General features: G+C 45.8%; 1 protein-coding gene across 2 annotated transcripts in view; it reads right to left on the reverse strand.

The window, feature by feature from the left end:
* The window catches only part of NCAPH2 (non-SMC condensin II complex subunit H2), a 189,557-nt gene that overhangs the window by 80,583 nt on the left and 90,829 nt on the right, over window positions 1–18,145 (reverse strand). For both annotated transcript variants that reach the window (XM_077264330.1, XM_077264331.1), the window contains exons 7-9: window positions 11,751–11,830; window positions 11,290–11,444; window positions 7,401–7,487 (exon numbers count right to left, since the gene is read on the reverse strand). In XM_077264330.1, the coding sequence (XP_077120445.1) occupies window positions 7,401–7,487; window positions 11,290–11,444; window positions 11,751–11,830 (322 nt within the window). The remainder of the gene's footprint in view (window positions 1–7,400; window positions 7,488–11,289; window positions 11,445–11,750; window positions 11,831–18,145) is intronic.

Below are 18,145 nucleotides of genomic sequence, written 5' to 3' on the forward strand. Positions count from 1 at the left end.
TGCTTCCTGGGCCATTCAGCATAAGGTGTCGGCAGAGCAGGTCTGTAAAGCCGCAACTTGGCCCAGCCTACATACTTTCTTGAAGCACTATAATGTTCATACTCAAGCTTCAGCTGATGCGGGGCTGGGCAGAAGAATTCAGCAGGCTGCGGTGGCGCACATCTAGGCAGTTATGTGAAGCCTGATGTTTTCTGTTGTTTTCCCACCCAGGGACTGCTTTGGGACATCCCACGGTCCTGTGTCCCTCAATGAAGCGAAAGGAGAAACAGGGATTTTTGTGTACTCACCGTAAAATCCCTTTTTCCGAGCCACTCATTGGGGGATACAGCACCCACCTTGTTAGCCTAATGGCTGGTGTTTTTTGTTAGTTTGACATGTTGTACTCTTATATTTTGTTAATATTCTCCTACTGCTTTTGCACTGAACTGGTTCTCTAGGAGCCAGCAGGAGGGTGTATACTGCAGAGGAAGAACTAACTTTCTTTTTATTAACTTAGTGTCAGCCTCCTAGTGGCAACAGCATACACCCACGGAGTGACTCGAAGAGAAGGATTTTACGTTGAGTACACAAAAATCCCTGCTTTAACAATCCTGACATTCTTTTCACGATGTTAAGTTACATTCAGGAGTACATATTTTGGGGTCATGTGATGTCTGTGTGCATAATGGCCTACACATCAAGTGTGAAAAAAATCAATTTGCTTGAGGGAGAGAAGTAATTTTACAGTTTCCATTAGTCTCATCTATTTTGCGGCTCAGATTTTTCATGGGAGATAGTTCTTGCACCCCTCAGAAGTCCTGAAGCGTGAATGACGCTGCAAACAGAACTAGATAACTGATACCTTTAAAGGGAACCTGTCACCCCCAAAATCGAAGGTGAGCTAAGCCCACCAGCATCAGGGGCTTATCTACAGCATTCTGGAATGCTGTAGATAAGCCCCCGATGTATCCTGAAAGATGAGAAAGAGAGGTTAGATTATACTCACCTGGGTGGGCGGTCCGATCCGATGGGCGTTGCGGTCCGGTCTGGGGCCTCCTATCTTCATAGGATGACGTCCTCTTCTTGTCTTCACGCTGCGGCTCCGGCGCAGGCGTACTTTGTCTGCTCTGTTGAGGGCAGAGCAAAGTACTGCAGTGCGCATGTGCCGGGCCTCTCTGACCTTTCCCGGCGCCTGAGAACTGCAGTATTTTGCTCTGCCCTCAACAGGGAAGACAAAGTACGCCTGCGCCAGAACCGCAGCGTGAAGACAAGAGGATGACGTCATCTGATGAAGATAGGAGGCGCCGTGCCGGACCGGACTGGGACCGCCCCTGGGTGAGTATAATCTAACCACTTTTTCTCATCTTTTAGGATACATCGGGGGCTTATCTACAGCATTCCAGAATGCTGTAGATAAACCCCTGATGCTGGTGGGCTTAGCTCACCTTCGATTTTGGGGGTGACAGGTTGCCTTTAAATGCTAAGGTTTTATACATCGCTGGAGAAACCATCACACTCTGGATTAATAAAAATGCATGAGTAATAAAGCATCTACTCATGTCTATGGTTTGTGTGAAAGCATATTTGAAATGTCTAGAAATGCCAAGCATTTAATCCTACTCCTATATAGAATAGATAAGTATACCAGATTGAAATCGTCCAATTGAAATTTGTATAAGGATGCTGATCTGGATTGTGGTAATGTAGTGTGCAATTTGCTTTATCTAAACAATATATGCAGTATTAACATGTGCAGATTGGGTTGTAAGGCACACTACCACTGGGCTATGTTCACACGTTGCAGTTTTGCTGCCTTTGTCTTCTGCAGGAAAAATCTGCTGTCTTGGCAGTAAAGCTGCTTAGAAAAAGCAGGTGGTGCTGCGTTTTGTGCTGCATTTTTTAGGATCCCAAAGTTCAGCTTTGCTTACACCATGGAAGCATGAACGATGCAAGATATGTGACACCATAAAACCTCTTTGGAAAAATTGGCAAATTTGATCAAATTATTTAGAGGGAAAAAAACGAAAAAAATTGTGACTATTCCAAACAAACAAACAAAAAAAAAATAAAACCGAATTACAAATGTAACACTGGAGGGAGTTGAATTGGTCAGGAATAGTTTACACAAGACATTGGCAGACCATTGAGTTTGTAGATCACTTTTTAATTTTACACTTTGGTCAGCCCTTGAGTTGGTCAGGTATTGTTCAATGTCACACCTTTGTCAGCCAATGTTTACATATCACTAATTTAATTAAATTGTATTAATCCTAAACTGCCAATCGCTGGTGAAGAGAACGAGACATTATGGTTTAAACTTGGGGAAAAAAAAAAATCACAAAAATGAAGGAGTTTCACATCCTTCTGTTTCCGCTTTTTTTTCTTCACTAAACGCAGCAAAACCTGATACCTGCATTTTTACACTTAGGCTATGTTTACACATTGCATTTTTTTCTCACAGGCAAAACCTGCTTTCTTGGCAGTAAAGAAGCAATTTAAAAAAAAAAAGAGGTTTTGATGAGCAATTGCCGAGTTTTTGCGGCGTTTTTGTCAGGGTTCATTTGTATCTTGCGCATGCTGATAAAGTTTAGTGCATAAAAATTAATCTGAATCAACTTTAAATCTCCAGCTTAGCGAGTGTGAGCGAGCTGAGTGTGACCTGACCGTAAGTGTGAACGGCGGTAAGTGTGACTTGTGATTCAGTGACTTTGGATTCAGGGAGTTTCCAAGGGAGGAATTGCTGTCTGTATTTTATTAATACTTTGTATTTATTTTTATTTAACGCTTCTGTCTGGTGCAATCCACATTAGGAAATATGCTCCACTATTGTTAATGCCATCCAGTGCACATCTTGCCACATGTATGCAGTCCTTGATCAGCCGGTTGAGGGTGCATACTGCTGTACGAGATGTGAGCACGTTGAGCATTTGGAAGCCCAGATTCTGGATCTAAATGTGCAGCTGGCAACACAGATCCATAGACAATATGGAGAGGAGACTTCTGCTCACTGAGCAGACGCTCAATGGGATAGATGAGGGGGATGATGGTAGGATGGAGCTGCAGGACAGTGAAGTAGCTTGCTGGGTGACATTCAGAAAGCGGGGTAGAGGAAAGAGTGCCAGGGAGGCTAGTCCTGATCTGGCACACCCTAACAAGTTTGCTAAGTTGGCAGATGAGGGGGGTGCCAGTACAGGGGTAGCACTGCTGCAGCCAGGCATGTCCTCTGAAAGCCGGAGGAGTGACTGCTCCAGTAAGGAGGGAAATAGGAGAACAGGGCAGGCCAGACAGGTGCTGGTAGTGGGGGACTCAATTATTAGGGGAACAGATAGGGCAAACTGTCACAAAGACAGGGATCGTCGGACGGTGTGCTGCCTACCTGGCGCTCGAGTCCGACACATCGCCGATCGGGTGGACAGATTACCGGGAGGGGCTGGTGAGGACCCAGCGGTCATGGTGCACATTGGCACAAATGACAAAGTTAGAGGTAGGTGGAAGGTCATTAAAGATGATTTCAGGGAATTAGGATGCAAGCTGAAAGCAAGGACCTCCAATGTGGTATTTTCCGAAATACTGCCTGTACCACGTGCCACGCCAGAGAGGCAACGGGAGATTAGGGAGGTTAATAAGTGGCTCAAGAATTGCTGTAGTAAGGAGGGGTTTGGGTTCCTGCAGAACTGGGCCGACTTCTCAGTGGGCTACAGGCTCTACGCCAGGAACGGGCTGCACCTCAATGGGGAAGGTGCAGCTGTGCTGGGGGAGAAAATGGCTAGAAGGTTGGAGGAGTGTTTAAACTAGGGATTGGCGGGGAGGGTATTCAATTTATAGGAGGGGAAGATAGGGCAGATCGAGACCTGGGCACAAATAAGGAAGTTGGGGGTGGCGGTGGCATGGAGGGGTGGGGTTAGAACAGTTAATAATTTAGGAAAGAATAGAGGTACAGAGAGGAACATCAAGTGCATGTATACTAATCCCAGAAGCCTCGCCAACAAAATGGACGAATTAGAATTAATGTTGTTGGAGCATAATTATGACATGGTGGTGATATCTGAAACATGGCTGGATGAGAGCCATGACTGGGCTGTTAACTTGCAGGGCTATAGCCTTTTCAGAAATGACCGTACAGATAAGCGAGGGGGAGGGGTGTGTCTGTATGTAAAATAGTCCTTAAAACCCATCCGGCGTGATAATATAGGTGAATTTAATGAAAATGTAGAGTCCTTGTGGGTGGAGATAAGGGGAGGGGGAAAAAATAATAAATTACTGATAGGGGTTTGTTATAAATCTCCAAAAATAATGGAAGCAATGGAGAATATCCTCGTAAAGCAAATAGATGAAGCTTCGACTCAAGGAGAAGTCATTATTATGGGGGACTTCAACTACCCTGAAATAGATTGGGGAACAGAAACCTGCAGTTCCAGCAAAGGTAATCGTTTTTTGACAACTATGAGAGACAATTACCTTTCACAACTGGTTCAGGACCCAACAAGAAGGGGGGCACTGCTAGACCTAATATTAAACAGGCCAGACCGCATATCAAATATAAGGGTTGGGGGTCACTTGGGGAATAGTGATCACAAAATAATAAGTTTTCCTGTATCCTTTAATAAGATGTGTAGTAGAGGGGTGACAAGGACACTAAACTTCAGGAGGGCAAATTTCCAACGGATGAGAGAGGATCTTGGTACAATTAACTGGGACGATATCCTGAGACACAAAAATACACAAAGAAAATGGGAGACGTTTATTAGCATCCTGGATAGGACCTGTGCACAGTGTATACAGTATGGGAATAAACATACTAGAAATAGGAGGAAACCAATATGGCTAAATAGAGCTGTAAGGGGCGCAATAAGTGACAAAAAGAAAGCATTTAGAGAATTAAAGGAAGTAGGTAGTGATGAGGCATTAAATAAATACAGAAAATTAAATAAATTCTGTAAAAAGCAAATCAAGGCAGCAAAAATTGAGACAGAGACTCATTGCCAGAGAGAGTAAAAATAATCCCAAAATATTCTTTAACTACATAAATAGTAAGAAACTAACAAATGAAAGTGTTGGCCCCCTTAAAAATAGTCTAGGGGAAGTGGTGGATGAGGATGTGGAAAAACCCAATATGCTAAATGACTTTTTTTCATCAGTATTTACACAAGAAAATCCCATGGCAGACAATATGATCAGTGATAACAAAAATTCCCCATTAAATATCACCTGCTTAACCCAGCAGGAAGTACGGCGGCGTCTAACAATCACTAAAATTGACAAATCTCCGGGCCCGGATGGGATACACCCCCAAGTACTGCAGGAATTAAGTACAGTCATTGATAGACCATTATTTTTAATCTTTAAAGAGTCCATAATAACAGGGTCTGTACCACAGGACTGGCGTATAGCAAATGTGGTGCCAATATTCAAAAAGGGGACAAAAACTGAACTCGGTAATTATAGGCCAGTAAACTTAACCTCTACTGTGGGTAAAATCCTGGAGGGCATTCTAAGGGATGCTATACTGGAGTATCTGAAGAGGAATAACCTCATGACCCAGTGTCAGCACGGGTTTACTAGGCACCGTTCATGTCAGACTAATTTGATCAGCTTCTATGAAGAGGTAAGTTCCGGACTGGACCAAGGGAACCCAGTAGATGTAGTGTATATGGACTTTTCAAAAGCTTTTGATACAGTGCCACACAAAAGGTTGATACATAAAATGAAAATAATGGGGATAGGGGAAAATATGTGTAAGTGGGTTGAGAGCTGGCTCAGGGATAGGAAACAAAGGGTGGTTATTAATGGAGCACACTCGGACTGGGTCGCGGTTAGCAGTGGGGTACCACAGGGGTCAGTATTGGGCCCTCTTCTTTTTAACATATTTATTAATGACCTTGTAGGGGGCGTTCAGAGTAGAATTTCAATATTTGCAGATGACACTAAACTCTGCAGGGTAATCAATACAGGGGAGGACAATTTTATATTACAGGATGATTTATGTAAACTAGAAGCTTGATAAATGGCAAATGAGCTTTAATGGGGATAAATGTAAGGTCATGCACTTGGGTAGAAGTAATAAGATGTATAACTATGTGCTTAATTCTAAAACTCTGGGCAAAACCGTCAATGAAAAAGACCTGGGTGGATGACAAACTCATTCAGTGGCCAGTGTCAGGCAGCTGCTACAAAGGCAAATAAAATAATGGGATGCATTAAAAGAGGCATAGATGCTCATGAGGAGAACATAATTTTACCTCTATACAAGTCACTAGTTCGACCACACTTAGAATACTGTGCACAGTTCTGGTCTCTGGTGTATAAAAAAAGACATAGCTGAACTAGAGCGGGTGCAGAGAAGAGCGACCAAGGTTATTAGAGGACTGGGGGGTCTGCAATACCAAGATAGGTTATTACACTTGGGGCTGTTTAGTTTGGAAAAACGAAGACTAAGGGGTGATCTTGTTTTAATGTATAAATATATGATGGGACAGTACAAAGACCTTTCTGATGATCTTTTTAATCATAGACCTGAGACAGGGACAAGGGGACATCCTCTACGTCTGGAAGAAAGAAGGTTTAAGCATAATAACAGATGCGGATTCTTTACTGTAAGAGCAGTGAGACTATGGAACTCTCTGCCGTATGATGTTGTAATGAGGGATTCATTACTTAAATTTAAGAGGGGACTGGATGCCTTTCTGGAAATGTATAATGTTACAGGGTATATACACTAGATTCCTTGATAGGGCGTTGATCCAGGGAGCTAGTCTGACTGCCGTATGTGGAGTTGGGAAGGAATTTTTTTCCCCAATGTGGAGCTTACTCTTTTCCACATGGGTTTTTTTTGCCTTCCTCTGGATCAACATGTTAGGGCATTTTAGGTTAGGTTAGGTTATGGGTTGAACTAGATGGACTTAAAGTCTTCCTTCAACCTTAATAACTATGTAACTATGTAACTTCATCAGGTTTTGGCACAAAAAAAAAAATGCAGGAAAACCCAATACTTGTGTTTTTGCACTTACTGCTTTCTAGGGGTGAAAAAAGCTGCAAAAATGCAAAAGTGACATGCTGCACTTTGCAAAAACACAGCTCTTTGACAAAAAATTCAGGAAAAAGAAACCAAAGTGTGTTCATGAGATTTTTGAAATCTCAGACTTTGCAGGTACTGTGAAAGGCAGCTGAAAATTTGCATAAAAAAACGCAACATGTCAATATAGCCTTACCCATTGCTTTTATAGGTGAAAAAAATGCTCAAAGAATTGAAATAATGGAGTTTTCCAACTCAATCAGAAAAAAAAAAAAAAAAAACTCGGCGCATGAAAACTCATAACTTTTGCTTGTACTTTAAAATGCAGCTTAAAATGTGCATTAAAAAAGCAGCAAAATGTGTGAACATAGCCTTAAGTGTTCAGGCGCCATAAATTGAAATGACTCACCATTGTCAGAGAAGTTTAGCACAGGTACAGGTGCATTACACTGAGCTTCCATATTTTCATTATTATCAATTTCTATGTTCTGTACACCTAAAAAAGACAAATTCTCATAGTCTTAATAAATCTACACGAGTATATAAAAACAGGATTTTTGGTTGCTTACCGTAAAATCTGTTTCTTGGAGCCTCCATTGGGGGATACAGGAACCATGGGTGTATGCTGCTGCCACTAGGAGGCTGACACTATGCAAATAAAAAAGTTAGCTCCTCCTCTGCAGTGTACACCCCACCGACTGGCATTATACTCTTCAGTTAGTAAGAAAGCAGTAGGAGATAAATAATAACAAGGTTGAAAACCATAACCACAAACTTGAGAACTGTAAACATGAGAACAGTTATAGAACACAAAACAATAGAAACTGAGAAACATTGGGAGGGTGCTGTGTCCCCCAATGGAGGTTCCAAGAAACAGATTTTACGGTAAGCAACCAAAAATCCTGTTTTCTTTATCGCCTCTAATTGGGAGACACAGGAACCATGGGACGTCCCAAAGCAGTCCCAGGGTGGGAAAAACAGACTTCCATCAGGTCAGAGGACTCACCACTGCCGCCTGCAAGATCCTTCTGCCTAGGCTGGCGTCCGCCGAAGCGTAGGTATGGAACTTGTAAAATTTGGCGAACGTGTGGATGGAAGACCAGGTTGCCGCTTTGCAAAGCTGTAGGGCGGAAGCCCTGTGGTGCACCGCCCAGGAGGCACCGACTGCCCGGGTAGAGTGAGCCTTGATCCCAGGAGGGGGCACTCTGTTCTTGACACGGTAAGCCTCCAGAATTGCCGTTCTGATCCAGCAAGCAATAGTCGCCTTACAAGCCGGTTGGCCTCTGCGCGAGCCATTAGGAATGACGAAAAAAGAATCCGTCTTCCGGAAAGTGGACGTTCTATCCAGGTAGATCTTCACTGCCCTCACGAGGTCCAGCTTGTTCAACGATCGCTCCAGGGGATGAGTCGGAGATGGACAAAAGGAAGGTAGAACGATGTCCCCGTTAAGGTGGAAGGTGGAAACCACCTTAGGAAGAAAAGGCAGCGGAGGCCTGAGGACCACCTTGTCCTGGTGGATGACCAAGAACGGAGGACGGCAAGACAGGGCCGCCAACTCGGAAACGCGGCGGATAGAAGTGATGGCCACAAGAAAGGCCACCTTCCAAGATAGAACTGACAGGGGGACCTCCCTGAGAGGCTCAAAGGGGAAAACCCTCAGAACGTCCAGTACCAGGTTTAAATCCCATGAATCCACAGGGGCCCTGTACGGAGGGGCAGCGTGGGCTACTCCTTGAAGGAAGGTCTTAACATGTGGTCGGGAAGCTAAAGTCTTCTGAAAAAGGATGGAAAGCGCAGAGACCTGGCCCTTCAGGGAACTAAGAGCTAGGCCCAAATCCAGTCCTGCGTGAAGAAAGGCCAAAATGGAAGGCAGGGAAAAGGACATAGATGAAACGCGGTTGGACTCGCACCAACCGAAGTAAGCCTTCCAGGTACGATAGTAGATCCTGGAAGACGAAGGCTTCCGAGCCTGAATCATGGTATGAATCACCCGATCCGAAAGGCCGGACGCTCTTAGAACTGCGGTCTCAACAGCCACGCCGTTAAACTGAGCGACCGAGAATTCGGTTGGCAGATCGGACCCTGAGACAGCAGATCGGGCCTGTCTGGAAGGCGCCAGGGAGCGTCCGCGAGAAGATTGACGAGCTCCGCGAACCAAGCTCTCCTGGGCCAATCCAGGGCGATCAGAATGACCGGCACCCCTTCCGCTTTGACCTTTTTCAACAGTTTAGGAAGTAATGGAAGAAGTGGGAACAGGTAGGGCAGCACGAACTGTGACCAAGGAATGGCCAGAGAGTCGACGCCCACTGCAAGAGGATTGCGAGACCTGGAGACGAACTGCGGAACCTTCCTGTTCATTCGAGACGCCGTGAGGTCCACGTCCGGAGTCCCCCATCGAAGACAAATCTGATGGAAGACCTCCGGATGCAAGGACCATTCCCCTGCCACGAGACTCTCGCGGCTGAGGAAGTCGGCGGCCCAATTGTCCACGCTGGGGATATGCACCGCGGAAATCACCGGAACCGTTGCCTCTGCCCAGAGGAGGATCTTGGATACCTCAGCCAAGGAGCTCCGAGTCCCCCCTTGATGGTTGACATATGCCACCGCCGTGGCATTGTCCATCTGGATTCGGATAGGAAGGCCCCTGAGAATCCCTTCCCAGTGACGAAGGGACAGAAAAATGGCCCGGATCTCGAGGACATTGATCGGCAAGGTTGACTCCTGCGACGACCAGCGGCCCTGTACAGTCAGGTGGCGAAACACCGCACCCCAGCCGAGCAGGCTGGCATCCGCCGTCACCACTTGCCAGTGAACTGGAAGGAAGGACCTGCCCTGGGAGACGAGAAGTGACGTGAGCCACCAGTTGAGAGACAGTTTGACCCGGGGAGAGAATCGGATCGGGTGGTCCAGGGAGAAGACAGACCTGTTCCACTGAGACAGAATGGCTTGCTGAAGAGGGCGTGAGTGAAATTGGGCAAAAGGAATCGCTTCCAATGCTGCTGCCATCCTCCCCAAAACATTCATGGCCAATCGGAAAGAGGGAGACCGAGGGCCCTGGAGCACGCGTATGTCACGACGAAGAATGCATCTTCCCGAAGACAAACCTTGGTCTGACGAGTGTCGAAGAGCATGCCCAGAAAGATGATGCGCTGAGAAGGAATAAGGCAGGACTTATTTCGGTTGACCAGCCACCCGAAATGGACTAGGGTGTCGAGAACGAACATGCAAGTACTTGACTAAGGTAGAAGAGGAAGAAGTAGGAGGACGAGAGCGGCCCCCTTTAGAGTTAGACATATTGAAGAGGTCCCTGAAGAAAATGCCAGTGGGTTAGGGGACAGAGGGGGGTGTCAGTCTGCAGTGCAGAGCTACTCACGGCAGAGGAGAAAACGGATACCAGGTTGCTGCCGGCCTGGATGTCCCGCTTGCATGGATCTCCGGAGAAAAAAGTGGAGCTCCTGCCCTGCGGCTTCTGATGCTGCAATCCACGCAGATGGTGTGCTGTGCCCCCAGAAATGAGCACTCTGCGGAGCTCTTTGGCGAAAATGCGGGGAACGTGTGGAATCTCCTGCCCTGTGAGTCAAAGCAGCGGCGTGGAGGAAGGGGCGGAGTCAGCCGAGATGGTGCCGGTGGGCGGAGAGTGCAGGGCACAGTTTGTCGGGTGGGAGAAAGCCCACCCGAAGAAAACGGAAGTGGAGGAGCGCGGTACCGGAAGTAGGCCAGGACCGGACTTCTGATCATGCTTGTGTGCCAGGATCATGGTCCTGCTGAGGGACCTATGAGGATACGGGGTGGCAGTACACTCCGTACTCATAGTCCGTATTATGGGACTACAGGTGTGACTGTTCACCCTGTATCCCTCCGGAAAAACCTGAAAAGAAACGACGCACATTGAGGTAGATAAGGGTCTAATGAAAGACCCGTGTCCACCTCCTACTGACACTAAGCTAAACTGAAGAGTATAATGCCAGTCGGTGGGGTGTACACTGCAGAGGAGGAGCTAACTTTTATTTGCATAGTGTCAGCCTCCTAGTGGCAGCAGCATACACCCATGGTTTTTGTGTCCCCCAATGAGAGGCGATAAAGAAACATAGAATGCTGCATTTTATTGCCCCACATACCTTGGACGTAAAAGATTTGATTGCAAAGCTCACTCAGCAAAACAAAGAAATCAGTGCAACAGTACATACAGATAAAACATGTAAATTCTAGAATCACATTTCACACAATTTATAAACTCCACGGTATTTACAAAACAGAGCTTTGGGAACACGTCAGATATAATATGGGAGCTTTTGTACCTGGCTGAAAGCTGGGATCCTCCACTTGCTGGATATTTTGAGCAAACTGTGTAGGGGACATTATAGCTAGTTCTAACATAAAGGCGCCACATGCATGAGGGGTGCAGGTGTTCATACGGAAATCCTTCCTGCTGGCCAAGATTTCTCCTTTGCGGCTGAAATATACAATTTCATTCAAATTAGAAAAATAAAAAAGTGTACTAATTTACCGGCTAGCCACTGAGGCCATTTTATGTTTTCTCCCTTCCTGCCTAGAACTACAATTGCTTTATGATGCAGTTTTTATAAAGGTGTATTTTTTTATGAGTTTTACCTGGAAAGTCCAAATAGGAAACAACAACAATGAAAAACACCCTTTAAAGAGAGGCACTCAACACTTTTGATCACAAGAACAATGAAAAACACCCTTTAAAGAGAGGCACTCAACACTTTTGATCACAAGAAATAAGTGAATCACTCACCTGCATAGAGGGTTGTTTTTCTTTTCCATTTCCTCAGGAGGGACAAGGGCCATTGGTGTAAGGGGAACAATGTTCACCAGCTTTAATAAAGTAAAGTATATAAATGAGAGCAAAAAACTTTTAGAGCATGGTGAAAAAAAAAAATAATACCAAAATGTAGCTGGTTGGAGACAAGAGAAAGCATAGAAAAGATTGCTTTAACCCCTTAGTGACAGAGCCAATTTGGTACTTAATGACCGAGCCAATTTTTACAATTCTGACCAGTGTCACTTTAAGAGGTTATAACTCTGGAACGCTTTATCGGATCCCGCTGATTCTGAGATTGTTTTTTCGTGACATGTTGTACTTCAAGTTAGTGGTAACATTTCTTCGATATTACTTGCAATTATTTATGAAAAAAATGGAAATATGGCGAAAATTTTTAAAATTTTGCAATTTTCAAACTTTGTATTTTTATGCCCTTAAATCAGAGAGATATGTCACAAAAAATAGTTAATAAATAACATTTCTCACATGTCTACTTTACATCAGCACAATTTTGGAATCAATTTTTTTTTTTGTTAGGGAGTTATAAGGGTTAAAAGTTGACCAGCAATTTCTCATTTTTACAACACCATGTTTTTTCTAGGGACCACATCACCTTTGAAGTGATTTTGAGGGGTCTATATGATAGAAAATAACCAAGTGTGACACCATTCTAAAAACTGCACCCCTCAAGCTTCTCAAAACCACATTCAAGAAGTTTATTAACCCTTTACGTACTTCACAGGAACTAAAACAATGTGGAAGAAAATTTTTTTTTGCAAACATTTTACTTCAGAACCATTTTTTTTTAATTTTCACAAGTGTAAAAACAGAAATTTAACCACAAATTTTGTTGTGAAATTTTTCCTGAGTACGCCGATACCCCATATGTGGAGGTAAACCACTGTTTGGGCGCACCGCAGAGCTTGGAAGTGAAGGAGCACCGTTTGACTGTTTCAATGCAGAATTGGCTGGAATTGAGATCGGACGCCATGTCGCGTTTGGAGAGCCCCTAATGTGCCTAAACAGTGGAAACCCCCCCACAAGTTACACCATTTTGGAAACTAGACCCCTTAAGGAACTTATCTAGATGTGTGGTGAGCACTTTGAACCCCCAAGTGCTTCACAGAAGTTTATAACGTAGAGCCGTGAAAATAAAAAATCTCATTTTTTCTACAAAAATGATCTTTTTGCCCCCAAATTTTTATTTTCACAAGGGTAACAGGAGAAATTAGACCACAAAAGTTGTTGTGCAATTTCTCCTGAGTACGTCGATACCCCATATGTGGAGGTAAACCACTGTTTGGGCGCACCGCAGAGCTTGGAAGTGAAGGAGCACCGTTTTACTTTTTCAATGTAGAATTGGCTGGAATTGAGATCGGACGCCATGTCACGTTTGGAGAGCCGCTGATGTGCCTAAACAGTAGAGACCCCCCACATATGACACCATTTTGGAAACTAGACCCCTTAAGGAACTTATCTAGATGTGTGGTGAGCACTTTAAACCCCCAGGTGCTTCACAGAAGTTTATAACGTAGAGCCGTGAAAATAAAAAAAAAAAAAATCGCATTTTTTCTACAAAAATGATCTTTTTGCCTCCAAATTTTTATTTTACCAAGGGTAACAGGAGAAAATGGACCCCAGTTGTTGTACAATTTGTCTTGAGTACGCCGACACCCCATAGGTGGGGGTAAACCACTGTTTGGGCGCATGGCTGAGCTCGGAAGCAAAGGAGCGCCATTTGACTTTTCAATGCAAAATTGACTGGAATTGAGATCGGACGCCATGTCGCGTTTGGAGAGCCCCTGATGTGCCTAAACAGTAGAAACCCCCCAAAAGTGACCCCAATTTGGAAACTAGACCCCCCATGGAACTTATCTAGATGTGTAGTGAGAACTTTGAATGCCCAAGTGCATCACAGAAGTTTATAATGCAGAGTCGTGAAAATAAAAAATATATATTTTTTAACAATAAAGATTTTTTAGACCCCAAGTTTTTATTTTCACAAGGGTAACAAGAGAAATTGGACCCCAAAAGTTGTTGTCCAATTTGTCCTGAGTATGCTGGTACCCTATATGTGGGGGTAAACCACTGTTTGGGCGCACGGCAGAGCTCGGAGGGGAAGGAGCGCCATTTTGGAATGCAGACTTTGATAGAATTGTCTGCGGGCATTATGTTGCGTTTGCAGACCCTTAATGTACCTAAACAGTAGAAACCCCCACAAGTGACCAAATTTTGGAAACTAGACCCCCTAAGGAACTTATCTAGATATGTGGTGAGAACTTTGAAAGCTCAAGTGCTTCACAGAAGTTTATAATGCAGAGTAGTGAAAATAAAAAAATATTTTTTTTTCCAACAAAAAAGATTTTTAGCCCCCAAGTTTTTATTTTCACAAGGGTAACAGGAGAAATTGGACCCCAAAAGTTGTTGTCCAATTTATCCCGAGTACGCTGATGCCCCATATGTGGGGGTAAACCACTGTTTGGGCGCACGGCAGAGCTCAGAAGGGAGGGAGTACCATTTGACTTTTTTAGCGCAAAATTGGCTGTCGTGTTTGGAGACCCCCTGATGTACCTAAACAGTGGAAACCCCCAAATTATAACTCCAACCCTAACTCCAACACACCCCTAAACCCTAATCTCAACCCGATCCATAATCCTAATCACAACCCTAACGATAATCACAACCCTAACCCCAAAACAGCCCTAATCTCAACCCTAACCATAACCCTAATCAAAACCCTAAATCCAACACACCCCTAACCCTAATCCCAACCCTAATCCCAAACGTAACACTAATCCCAACCCTAATCCAAACCCTAACCCTAATCCCAACTCTAACCCTAACTTTAGCCCCAACCCTAACTTTAGCCCCAACCCTAACTTTAGCCCCAACCCTAACCATAACTTTAGCCCCCGTCGTCACAAAAAAAGTTCAATGTAACCTTTTTTTTATACGTCGCGTCCGCCATTTCCGCGCATTCGTGGCCGTAACTCTGCCCCCTCCTCCCCAGGACATAGACTGGGCAGCGGATGCGTTGAAAAACTGCATCCGCTGCCCACGTTGTGCACAATTTTCACAACGTGCGTCGGTACGTCGGGCCGACGCACTGCGACCGCCCCGTACCGACGCAAGTGTGAAAGAAGCCTAAGGCTACTTTCACACTAGCGTCGTACTCGGCCCATCGCAGTGTGTCGGGCCAACGTACCGACGCTAGCGTTGTAAGCGCCGCACAACGGGTGCAGCGGATGCTGTCTTTTCAACGCATCCGCTGCCCCATTGTGAGGTGCGGGGAGGCGGGGGCGGAGTTCCGGCCACGCATGCGCGGTCGGAAATGGCGGACACGTCGCACAAAAAAGTTACATGTAGTTTTTTTTGTGTCGACGGTCCGCCGAAGCACGACGCATCCGTCGCACGACGGATGCGACATGTGGCAATCCGTCGCAATGCGTCGCTAATGCAAGCCAATGGAGAAAAAACGCATCCTGCAAGCACTTTTGCAGGATGCGTTTTTTCTCCAACGACGCATTGCGACGGAAGCCAAAAAACGCTAGTGTGAAAGTAGCCTAACCCTAACCCTAACCCTAAATTTAGCCCCAACCCTAACCCTAACCCTAACCTGTCTTCTCCTGCCGGCCGGCAGATGGCAGCATATGGCGGGCGCACTGCGCATGCGCCCGCCATGATGAAAAAGCCGGCTGGCAGGAGAAGACAGAAGAGGACCCAGGGACACCGGGTGAGTATGTTAGGGTCCCCGAATCCCCCTATTTCTCTGTCCTCTGATGTGCGATCACATCAGAGGACAGAGAAATAACTGATCGCTTTTTTTTTTTGTGGTCGCCGGTAAACTGTTAATTACCGGCGATCGCAAAGCAGGAGTCGGTGCAAACCGACCCCGATCATGTTCTTTGGGGTCTCGGCTACCCCCGGCAGCCGAGACCCCAAAGATCTTCCGGGTGCCGGGAGGCGGGCGTACTGCGCGTGCGCCCGCCATTTTTTCCCGGAAAAAAGATGGCGGCGCCCATCGGGAGCCACGAGGAGCACCGGGGGAGGTAGGTAAGTATCGGGGGGCTATTGGGGGCCATCGGGGACCACATTTCTCTGTCCTCCGATGTGCGATCACATCGGAGGACAGAGAAATTAAACGGCAAATCGCGTTTTTTTTTTTTTGTTGCGACCGCCGGTAAACGGTTAATTACCGGCGATCGCAACTCGTGGGTCGGTAAAAACCCCCCGAATCATGTTCTCTGGGGTCTCGGCTACCCTCGGCAACCGAGACCCCAGAGAAAATCCGACTCTGGGGGGCGCTATTCACTTTTTCCACAGCGCCGTTAATTAACGGCGCTGTGGTTTAAGTACCCTTAGCGGCCGCCGTTAAAAGGCGTATCGGCGGTCGTTAAGGGGTTAAGCGTACCTCCATGTTCACAAGAAAACAAATACAGTATATACTCGTGTATAAGTCGACCCGAGTATAAGCCGAGGCACCTAATTTTGCGACAAAAAACTGGGAAAAAGTATTGACTAGGGTATAAGCCGGGTATGCATTGTCCCCTCATCCTTGTATACATGGGTCCTCATCCCCGTCCTGGTATGCATGGCTCCTTATCCCCCACCTTGTATGCATGGTTCCTCATTCCTCCTGAGGACTTGTTTCCACTTGCGAGAAACACGTCCGTGTGTCGCATGTGGAAACCAAGCTGTGCCGCCGGCAGTCCAGAGCGGAGCGTGCGGCCGCATAGGAACACATGGAGCTGCACGCTCCGCTCCAAAGTGCCGGCGCCACAGCTTGGTTTCCACATGCGAGACACGGACGTGTTTCTCGCAAGTGGAAACAAGCCCTGACATGCATGGATCCTCATCCGTATCCTGATATATATGGCTCCTCATTCCCATCCTTGTATGCATGGCTCTTCCTCATTCCCATCCTTGTATGCATGGGCCCCCATGAGAAAAGCATAAAAAAAAACAAAAAACACCTCCTACCTTCCCTGTGCGCCCTCGCAGCACCTTGTTCTGGCTTCCAGCAGCTCCTGCGGCTGAGCGATCACGTGTCCCCGCTCATTAAGGTAATGAATATTCACCTCGCTCCACTCACCAGGGACACGTGATCACTCGGCTGCAAGAACTGCTGGAAGGCACCGCTGGAACAAGATGCTGCGAGGGTGCGGAAGGAAGGTAAGTAGGAGTTTGTTTTTTTGTTCTTTTACAGCTGCTGGAAACCGGCGACTGCACCTGTGCACGCTATAATAGAAATGAATATGAATATTCATTGTCAGTGAATATTCATTTCTGTTTAGCAGATGGCACAGTTTCAGCCGCCGGCACCTGCCACCTGTGACCCGCTGCTCCCCCTCCGGCTTCTGGGACAATGACTCGTGTATAAGCCGAGGGGGGCGTTTTCAGCACACAAAAAAAAAAAAATGCTGAAAAACTCAGCTTATACACGAGCTCTCAAATTCGGCTTGGTATATGGGCCACAGATAGAAAAAAATATATGAATTTTTAGGGCCACATTCTTTGCATAATAAGATGACATTTTTTGTGATACTATATTGTTTTTTCTATACACCTTTTGATCATTTTTGGTTTGTTTTTTTAAATGGCATTCACAGTATGGGTTATGGTACAGTTTTATAGCTTGGGTCACTATGGGTGCGGCGATAAGAAATGTGCACTTTGTTTACATTAGCTAATACATAAATAAGGATTTTTGTGTACCTAAAATCCTTTTCTCCGAGCCAATCATTGGGGGACACAGGACCATGGGTGTTTTGCTGCTGCCACTAGGAGGACACTAAATGAACACAAAAAATTAACTCCTCCTCTGCAGTATACACCCTCTGTCTGGCTAAGATTGAACCAGTTCGGTAGCAAAGCAGTAGGAGCATTAAACAAAAGACAAACTATGTCAAAACCGAAGGACTAACAACAAGCCAATAGGCTAACAGGGCGGGTGCTGTGTCCCCCAATGATTGGCTCAGAGAAAAGGATTTTACGGTTAGTACACAAAATTACCTACCTCTCCTACGCCTCACTGGGGGACACAAGACCATGGAACGTCATGTAGTAGTCCCTGGGTGGGAAATGCTAATACCCCATGTTCCGCTAGCTTATAGCTGAGGTACTGCCGATTGCAGAATGCGCCTGCCAAGGGCAGTATCTGCCGAGGATTGAGAATGAACGTGGTAATGTTTTGTAAAAGTATGCAAACTGGACCAAGCCGCAGCTTTGCAGACCTGTTGTGCTGACACCTGGTGCCGAATGGCCCAAGAGGCGCCCACTGCCCGAGTCGAATGCGCCTTAATCCCTGCTGGGACAGGAGTGTTCCTGACACAGTAGGATTCCTGAATAGCCGGGCGGATCCACTTGGC

Source organism: Ranitomeya variabilis, chromosome 5 (genome assembly GCF_051348905.1).
Source record: "Ranitomeya variabilis isolate aRanVar5 chromosome 5, aRanVar5.hap1, whole genome shotgun sequence".
In the NCBI taxonomy this organism is placed as follows: Eukaryota; Metazoa; Chordata; class Amphibia; order Anura; family Dendrobatidae; genus Ranitomeya; species Ranitomeya variabilis.